At 38.6% G+C, this 10275-nt stretch overlaps 1 protein-coding gene across 1 annotated transcript; it reads right to left on the bottom strand.

Annotated features, from left to right (window-relative positions):
• Positions 1-858: 858 nt before the first annotated feature.
• LOC127395211 (activated RNA polymerase II transcriptional coactivator p15-like) lies at positions 859-10233 on the bottom strand. The gene is made up of 5 exons (XM_051641838.1): positions 10163-10233; positions 8245-8317; positions 6438-6557; positions 2974-3082; positions 859-1185 (listed from the first exon to the last, which is right to left on the bottom strand). Exons 2-5 carry the CDS (start codon positions 8314-8316, stop codon positions 1106-1108), a joined length of 381 nt encoding a protein of 126 aa, XP_051497798.1. The 5' UTR covers position 8317; positions 10163-10233; the 3' UTR covers positions 859-1105.
• Positions 10234-10275: the final 42 nt, after the last annotated feature.

The raw sequence follows: 10275 nt of genomic DNA on the forward strand, positions 1-10275 counted from the left end.
TTTACACAATATTCTCAAATGAACCTGTCTTTGTAGGACTTTTAACTGTTCTTTTCTTAAGAATAACAAGTCAGTATGTGTTCAAGAATTAATTTAATGCAAAGCTTGAAAAGGGTACCTAACTAATAATCACATTTGGAGCTTTTAAATATTTAAATATTATCTTACTCTGAGGTATATGTATTATGTTTATGCATGACAATCAAAAATCAGGGGTCCAAGAATAAAGGCTAATTGTATTTTTTTAAGTCAAACAAGCTATAGAAAAATAGGACGAAATAGTGTGTGGCTTGTGTTCAAGTGTTATCGTTCAGCATAACATTTAATGCAAGTAAATGAATCATAGAATCATCCTGGTTGGAAGGAACCTTGAAGATCATAAAGTCCAACCAAAACCTAAATCCCTGTACCGTAACCTAATTTACCTGTTCATTGCTTAAATCATGTCACTAAGCACTATATCTATATTTCTTTTAAGTACTTCCAGGGATGGTGACTCCATCACCTCCCTGGACAGCCTGTTCCACTGTCCAACCACTCTTTCAGTAAAGAAATTCTTTGAGTCTATGTACTCAGGACTGTTTACATCTGAACAAATATGGTTGATTAGCAAATACAGTATTTAAAATTATCTACAAAAAAGTGTTTTACCAAGTATTCACTGTTTGTATCAAGTCTTAAATCAGAAAGCTGTCAGGGCAATACCAAAGGGTATGAAAGAAAAAAAATTAAACTGACACTTTAAGAAATCTCCTCAGAAAACAAATTCATATTAACAGTTAACTAAATAGAAACTAAAACAGTCACTATTAGGTGGCCTTATCAGCAAACACCTTCAATCAAAAAGCCATGAACAACTATGCTTTACATATTATTTATTTTATACCATGAGGTGAAAGCAACACTTTTCTTAGTAAAGTATACACAAATAGCCTTACTCAGAATACACTTTTAATGCACATTAAAAAAAAAGTACTCATCTTACAAATCATTTTGCAATCCAAATATACAGTAGCTTGGAAAACAATATTTTAGAAAACAAAAGCCAATGTAAAAAGATCACTTAAAACAACTAAAATTATCAAGGTTTTCTGTATGGCTCTATTTACAATTTTCTTACAGCATCATCAATATCAGAAATCTGTTCCTTCAGCTGGTTCCACTGTTCTGGATTTAAAGAAATACCTGAAATGCATTAAAAATAAATCCTTAGGACAAAAAAACAATTATAGTGCAGGATCTTGCATAACTACCATCAAGGCTGATTTCATACACAAAGGCTGCCATGACTATTAATACTTAAGCTACCTCAAGTGTAACAACCATCTCAGTTACAAAGTGGAACACTTGAGTTTAAAGTTTAGATCTTAGCTTATCTCTGGACAAGTTTAACTTACAAAGAAAACAAGTGTGATATATTCATTCATATATTAATTCACAAGAGTTAGGCTAAACACAGGAAGTGAAATACAGCTCTGGCCTTGATAGAAGGCAGCACAAAAGAAATGTAGTAAATCAATCTTATTCCTGTTGGTTCCTAAAAGCCATACATACCTCTGTGGACTGAACTTTAACGTACTTTTAAAGTACCATAATTCAGGGTTTTTTTTTTCCCTTGTGTTTCTTAAAGCACTGTGAATATATTATAAGTAACATTTTGGAGAGATTCTATTCCATTCCCTAGCACTCACAAACCAACATGGAAGTTATTTTTTCAGTTCAAATTAACTAATGCTTCCAGTGACTTTCAAACAATAATTATTCAGTGCCCCACAACCCATAGCCTCATTATTAATTTGTACTTTCTAAAGTTCAAGTCCAGGCACGTTTCCTTTGTGCTTTAGTTTCCTCATTCTTCCCCTAAAATCTCTATGGAAGTACAGACTCACAGGTCTACCTCATACTCTCTCCAGCAAGACTTTTACTATTTGCCCCCACATCCTCCCCTCAGTGATCAGACTTCCTTCATTGCTTTCACCCTGCAGGACCTGAAAACAGGTGAAATTTTGAATTCCATTTTTGGGGCTCATCACTTTTTTTTTCTTCTACCATCAAGGTCCTATCAGAGCATCACTTTTCAGAGCAGTGAGCAGTCTGCACAGAGCTATTCTAAGCAGTTTTCCACCAGTCTTTAGAGGGCAGGTTTCTTTTGAAAACAGTTAGGCCAGGTGTGCTAACTATTATTAGGGGACCAATCATCAAGATGCCCCTGAACAACACATCACATAAGCTGCACACAGTTCAGACCTGCTGTTGGAAACAATCTGACACAACAATTCTAAACAGTTGGATTATTTTTTTTTTCCTATATTTTATTACAATTTCAACTGTTCATACTGCAACTATCCTTGCATTCTATTCTTGCAGGTGGCAAAGTTCTGAAAATGGTTCAGTGAAGGCACGCCATAAAAAGTAGATATGGGAGTAGCAATTAAAGGTACAATGTCTCATGCTGTGTTACAGATTAGAAGCATAGTACCAAAACTTGAACATTTGAGGTATTCTCACCTGAACTAAAATATTGAAATATTTTTACAAGATTAGTCACAATACATTATTTTAATCTAAAATTTGATAGAAATTGAATATAATTGTTTTATTAAAGAAATTAACATCTTATTACAAATTAATAACTTAAATCTTTTCAGTGAGTTTTGAAATAAGAAATCCAATTGTAATGAAAGTAAGAAATTGAGTCAATTAAGTTAACCAATGGGAAAGTGTATGGCTATGTATATAACTCCCACACCAAATATGCTTGTATTTGATGCCCTGTTTTCCATAAATCATGGGAATTCATTTAGGAAAACAGACTCTGGCCAATGAAATCACTTCGCTTTTCTTTATAATCTACAGATAAAGCTAATCATTTGTTAAACTATAAGTAATAAAAAGTATAAAGATCCGATACACAAAGTTTTCCAGAAACTGCAAACAATGCTTATTACAAAATAACATGAAGCAGAACAATACCTTTTCTGCCAGGCTTCATTTCACCTTCTTGATCCATCCAATATTCTCTAATATCAATTAAGACTTTCCCTTTAAAGTCACGAACACTGACATACCTCATTTTGCCAATCTGTCAAAACACATACAAGGACTTTTTTTAGGTATTTTACATATTATAGCATTCACTTTTCCCAGCAGTATCAGACTTGGACACATGACATGGCATACAGCAACTTATTTTAGACACCAGAAAAACAACTAGATCAAGAGTTTACTCAAGTAGTCAGTAGGCAAATAAGTAATGACAATACAAGTGGATGAACAACTTAAAAACAGTTGAGCATTCAATGCTCAATGCAAAAGTGCCTCTCCTAGAATGAAAATACCTATATTCTTAACAAGCTTACCTCTTACAAAACCCACTAATTTACTGTTTTCTGAAATAAAATTTTGTCTCTATTATAACCAACTTTGTTAGTAGCAGTTGTAAACAAACAGGGAAGAGGGAGCTCTACTCCCAAATCAAGATTTTAGTCCATTCTATATGTACAGAAGTGTCCTGATTTGAGCCAGTATGAAGCCACTTTTACTGATTTTTTTTTATTTATTTTTTTTTCCTGCCAGTAAGCTTTCTTTTAACTAGTAGCAAATGTTCCAGCTACAACTGATAACAAATGCTGGAATGTTTATGTTATTGCTGGGACTCCAGGGTCACGTCTTTGCCCTGCCGGTTCAGATGCTACCGGGAGATCTATGACCCCCCCCCAAAGGAGGCTGAATTAGACAGACAGCAAATTGGCCAGAAATATTCCATTCCATATATCTATGTAAGCTCAGAGGAAGGTCAGAGATCACAGAAGACAACTTCCTTCCAGCTTCTTCTTCCCTCCATGCCCAGTGTCCAGGGAAGACTCTGTCCATCCATCATCATCTACCCCTAGGCTCGAGCTCTCCTGACCCTCATAACTCTGTGCTCTCTCTAGCAGCTCTGGGACTTTTCGGGACTGTTCACAGCTAAGGAGAGTGCTGTGGGAGTTGCTGGGGGTGGGGGGAGGCAAGAGGCTTTGCACACTCCTGAACACATTTGTATATAACTGTATATATTTTCTTTTATCATTAGTGTTTGATTAAAGCTGTGTAGTTTAGTTTTCAATCCAGAGCATCTCTCTCCTTCCCTACCTGGGTGGGAGGGGATCGAGAGTATTGTTGTCAACCTGAGTCAAATGGTGACAACAATTTATTGGTGCCCAACATGGGGTTCGATTTTAAGCCCAGATTATAAATTTTCACTAATTGGGAGTGTTCAAAATTCCATCTCTGATGGGAGGAATCCCTCAGATACCTATAAAACTTAAAAGGCCATGACATAGAAATAAAATACATTTGGTCTCTTATACTAAATTAATTCCCTTCTACTTATAATTATTCTACTCTTCATAATTACTTCCAAGAATACTATTACACCAACATTAGTTTTAAACAAAAAAAACACAACTTAGATTTTTATGAAAATGCTGAATCTTCCAAATACAGCAATCACGATGAGCTCAATATTAAGAAGAGCTATATACTTCATGAACACAGCCCAAAGGTGTAGAGAACAGCAAACCATTTAGCTTCAGATAATTTGCTGCCACTCCCACACACAATATGGATACCACAGAACTTCTAACCTATGAATGCTTTACAGCCTGATTGCCATTAACTGAAGCCACACTTTTCACAGAATCAGAATCATTCTGGTTGGAAAAGACCTTTAAGATCATTGAGTCCAACCATTAACCTCACTCTACTGAGTCCAGTGCTAAACCATATCCCTAAGCACCACATCTAAATGTCTCTTAAACACCCTCAGGGATGGAGGTTCAACCACCTTCCTAGGCAACCTATTCCAGTGTTTAATTATCCTTTCAGTGAAGAAGTTTCTTCTAATATCCAATCAAAACCTCTCCTGGTGCAACTTGAGACCATTTCCTCTTGTCCTGTTGCTTGTTACTAGGAAGAGAGAGATCCCCACCTCACTACAACCTCCTTTCAGGTAGTTGTAGAGTGATAAAGTATCCCCTCAGCCTCAGCTTTGTTGGCCTTCTCTGAACTCACTCCAGCACCTCAATGTCTTTCTTGTAGTGAGGGACCCAAAAATGAACACAGTGTTCAAGGTGCAGCCAGCCTGCTGGCCACACTATTTCTGATACAAGCCAGGATGCCATTTGACTTCTTAACCATCTGGGCACACTGTTGGCTCATATTCAGCCAGCTGTTGATCAACACCCCCAGGTCTTTCTCTGGGCAGTTTTCCAGCCACTCTTCCCTAAGCCTGTAATGTTGCATGGGGTTATTGTGATCCAAGTGCAGGACCTGGCACTTGGCCTTATTGAACCTCATACAATTGGCCTTGGCCCATCAATCCAGCCTGTCCAGGTCCCTCTGCAGAGCTTTCCTACCCTCAAGCAGATCAACACGCCCACCCGATTTGGTGTTATCTACAAACTTGCTGAGGAAGCCCTCAATCCCCTCATCTAGATCACTGATAAAAATATTGAACAAGACCGGCCCCAAAACTGAGCCCTGAAGGACACCACTGGTGACTGGCTGCCAACTAGATTTTACCCTGTTTATCACAACTTTCTGAGCCCAGCCATCCAGCCAGTATTATACTCAGTGAAGAGTACACTTGTCTATGCCATGAGTCGCCAGCTTCTCCAGGAGAATGCTGAGGGAGACAGTGTCAAAGGCCTTACCAAAGTCCAGGTAAACAACATCCACAGCCTTCCCCTCATCCAATAAGTCGGTCACATGGTCATAGAAAGAGATCAGGTTGGTCAAGCAAGACCTCCCTTTCATAAACCCATGCTGGCTGGCCCTGATCCCCTGGCTGCCCTGCACTTGCCATGTGAGATCACTCAAGATGAGCCTCTCCATGATCTTCCCTAGTACCAAGGTCAGGCTGACAGGATGTAGTTGCCCAGATCCTCCTTCTAGCCCTTCTTGTAGATGGGCATCACATTAGTCAGCCTCCAGTCACCTGGGATCTCCCCCATTGACCAGGATTGTTGATAAATGATGGAGAGAGGCTTAGTGAGCTCCCCTGCCTGCTCCCTCAGCACTCTAGGGTGGACCCCATCAGGCCTTTCTTTCAAGAGTCCTGATTAAAAAAACATTTCCATGTAGAGACTGTCCTGATCTAATATTTACAGTATACTTGTGGTAAGTGCTGTATTTACAGACAAAATGACTACCCAGAGAGTTACCATGGGCAAAGATATGAGGGATAGAATCAATTGCCACAACTCAGATTCTTTTACTCTGCTAAAACCTGAAAATGCTTTTTTTGAGCACTCATCTGTATCATAATTCCCTTTGGCCAAGGCTTCAGGAGACCAAACACTATTCTATCAAAATATGCAGATCACCTCATAAAATGTATACTGAATATGATGTAAATGGTTACCTTAACAAGGCTCTAAGAGAGCAATCAATTTTACCTGAAACATATTCTCATCTCTGCTACTGCTTTGCTTAGAAGAAGCTGCACCTTTTGAACTTTCACCAGTCTTTTGTTTCTTTACAGACTTTTCTGGAGCTGCTTGCTTTTTACGCTTTGCCTTGGAGCAAGAATTTTAAAAAGAAATAAAATTAGTTGTGGTTCCTGCATAAATTACAAAAAAAAGTTTGTTAGAGATCACAAACTATTACTATGCAATACACAGTATCACCTTCCTTTTGTGAAGGCAAGAATCAAATACTGTACATTTAGACTAGAATTACAAAAAATAAAATAAATCTTCAAATGAGCCTAATTCTATTCCCAGTGAAGTTAACCATAATATTTGGCTTTAATGAGAATGGATTTAGATAAAAATAAATTTCAAAATTAATTTTACTCTTTTTATACAGTAATATTATTGGTTCAGTAGTTTTAACTAAAATTTTAAAGTCTGATGGAAGTTTCACCTTCCTTTCCACCAAGTGCAATGAAAAATGCAGGACAGCTAACAACTCTTCAAAAAAAGAAACAACAGATAAGATAACGAAAAAAGTATCTGGAAATAAAATCTAACAGCAGAGTTTGCTATTTGTTTGTTTTTTTTTTTAATCAGAGACCAATCTCTATCCATAGCTTGATAAACACGTTTTTAAGATGTTCAGATTATATCACCTGTAAATCAAAGTATTTTATTAGCAGATGCTACAAAGTTACTATTTTTACTAATGATTATATAGCAATCATGCCTGCCCCAAGGAAAGATTAACACAAAGCTACAAAAAATTAGTCTCACCTGCTAGAATCATATTATAGATAACCTCTTTTAAACATAAACAGTTCCCACAAATATGGGAGGTTGTCATAGAAAAAAAAAGTGCAAACACAATCTTATTGCTCACTGAAGCAGACTGTTAGGCTATGTCTTTTCAGGAATACATTTACCTAAAAACAACAAATCACCTGACCATTGTCTCTTATATTAAAATTTTACAAAATACATAATTTTCTAAGCACAACCAAATCGTAATTGAACCAATTCAGTAAAGCACACCAAGTCTCTTTGCATACTGCAGTAAAAGACCTAATGTCTGTATTACCACCTAGCCTTTCTTAAAAAAGATAAATTCACTGTTCACTGTTACATTCTGGTCTTGTTTGTAATGGTTGGTACATCTATACAAACATATATTAAATAACTTAAAAATAAATGAGAACATTAAGTTTATACATTTTAAACAGTTAACATTAAAATGTATCAATTTAAAGACATTCAGGTTGACTCAGCTTTTAAGTGAGAAACTACCAGATAGTATTACAGCAAACGTAGAATCTGAAACAGAAAAATAACATGCAAACAAGATAAGCAAGTGGCACATGGATGACAGGGCATGGGAAAGTTTTAGTTTTAGACCTGCAATTAATCCAGATAAAGAAATGAATGGGAGCAGGGGGAGTGTCCTCAAAATTAGTCCAAAGTCTTGCCACCAGGGGTAGCTTATACAGAAACCTTCTATCACTTGCCACATAGCAGCAAAGAATTCAAGGAAGTTTGTGGCTAGATATATCATATTGAAAATCCTGAAGAAAGCAAAATGCAGCTTAAGGAAAAAAGTTCACTGCAAAGCAAAAAGCATCCACCCAAACCCTAATCTCGGGGGTTTAGGGGGTGGGTTTTGGTTTTTTTAATGTCTGATAAAACATATGGAATAACATGCATTTTGTGACATAATGCCCACCTAATTCCTTAACCTCAGCCTGAAATATAAGTGTTAATACAGTAGTTATAAACTACATATAACATTCACCTTTTTGTCAACTTCACTATCTGAATCACTGGCAGATGAGCTTGAAGACACAAGTTCCTTTGACTTAGGCATTCTAGAAAGAAAAAGATAACATGAGAACACTATACAATTAATATATCCCATTGTGTCTAGAAAACCATCTTCAAACCTGCTTGTAGAAGGCTCATCTTATTCAAAACCCTCTTGAAGACTTCCCTGCTTTTTCAAATAAGCTTTAATATGTCACAGATATGATCTCAAACACCCTTTCCCCCTTACATCTCTTCCCCTTTTTGCTGCAACTGACTTAAATGCAGTGGTTTAGATTCTGAACTGTTTACAAAGGTACAATTTTTCACCAGCTTCATATACCCCCGGGTATGGTAGAAACCGTAATGTAAAAAATACTGTCCTCCAGTGAAATTCTCAATATTACATTCATAAGCATAAACTATTAAGGCCCCAACATTATCTATATTCTTCCATGGGCATTTCACCTAGTTGAATTTGCAAGCACCAGCTGCATAGCTTCACGTATGACGATTAAGTTCCGATCAATAATAAAAAAGTCTGAAAAAAACATCTTAGTTACAGTGAACTACAGTACTGCAATTAATATTTCCACTGCAGCTTTACCATATCAGTCACAAGAGTCTATTCATTTGCCAGACAAGCAGACATTCAACTTTTGTTGAATGCATGCTTCTAGGTGTGCTTCTACATCTCTTCAGTATGCAAACATGTGGTTAGATATAGCAGTTTAACATCTTGCCTGCTACTAGAAACTCTTTGTAACAAATCTTTCAAAATAAAAATAAGCATCACAGGGAGAAATTGTATAAACTACAGCTAGGAAAGGCTAATAAAAGATTAAAGAAACATATCTCAGGAAAGAAAAATGAATAGCAATGTTTTTAAACTGACAAATAAACCATGTGCAAAGGAAAAAACAGTCCAAATAATGCTAATGGATCAACGTGGTTCCAAAGCAGGGCAAATTCTGTTGTAATAGTTTGGAGCACAACGATGGAAGCTGTAGCACTTAAAATGAAACAGGGTATGGGAAGCACAAATTACCCATGCTTCAGGATGGAGGCAGAGGAGATGTGGAACGGGACAATGCAAAAATAAGCACAGCGATGACATGAAATCGGGAAGCCGAAAAAGAAAAGTCTGATACACAGGGGCATAGCAGAGGATAATGCCAGAGACCGCATCAGGATGAGAGAGTAACAATATGGAGGAAGGTGGGGACAGAAACTGAAGGAAAAATAAATGGAGGGTGGTGGGTGCCCCTCGGTAGAAGCCGGCAGGCAGAGCGTGAGGAGACACCGAAGCACCGGGGAGAGCAAAGGTGGAATGAGACAGGCCAAGCAAGGATGAGGGAAAGGAGGAGCGAGTACGAGCTAGGAAAACCAGGTAGGCGTATCCCAGCCGCCATTTTCCTCCCCTCTTCCTGTTTTCTACGGCTCGTGTTGCCCCCCAGAGGAAAGGGGCGAGGGCCCGATAAGGGTGCGCGGACAAAGACGCCGAGGTCTTCCCGGGGCAGGGTGACAGCAAGAGGGGTGCAGATTACCAGCGGCGAAGGAGAGAAAATGTAACACAAAGAAAAAAGAGGGTCGAGGGTCGTCAGCGAGCAGGGCCAGATCCCGCCGGGAGGGGAACGGAGCCGAGCGGTTCCCCACAGCCATTTTCTCCCTCATTCAAATCCTCTTTGCCCCCCCAATATGGCAGCAGCTCCTCGACAGCGACTCCTACTCCTGCCCCAAGCCCACTCCACGGCGGGGCATTCCTCCCGCATGGGCACAGCGGGCACTCCCAAGAAAAGGAGAAGCCTCGTCACACGGTTGCCCAGCGCAACCGGGAGGTATCGAGTCCCCGATAGCTGGGGGATGCAAAAAAAATAACGGCGAGCACAAAAGAGAACCCTAACACTCACGTCCTACTCCGCGCGCGGCTCCTCTACACCACGAGAAACAGAAATGATACATTGCGGATTCCCCGCCCTTGCCCTGCACCACGTGAAGGGAAGTGGGGGGAGATGTTTAAAGG

The sequence above is a fragment of the Apus apus genome, chromosome W (assembly GCF_020740795.1).
Source record: "Apus apus isolate bApuApu2 chromosome W, bApuApu2.pri.cur, whole genome shotgun sequence".
NCBI lineage: Eukaryota > Metazoa > Chordata > Aves > Apodiformes > Apodidae > Apus > Apus apus.

Coding starts and splice junctions, on each gene's coding strand:
- LOC127395211 (XM_051641838.1), bottom strand. CDS start 8,316: ATGCCTAAGTCAAAGGAACTTGTGTCTTCAAGCTCATCTGCCAGTGAT. Junction 6,558..8,244: donor ATAGTGAAGTTGACAAAAAG/GTGAATGTTATA, acceptor TCTTGCTCCAAG/GCAAAGCGTAAAAAGCAAGC. Junction 3,083..6,437: donor GAGATGAGAATATGTTTCAG/GTAAAATTGATT, acceptor GTGTTTTGACAG/ATTGGCAAAATGAGGTATGT.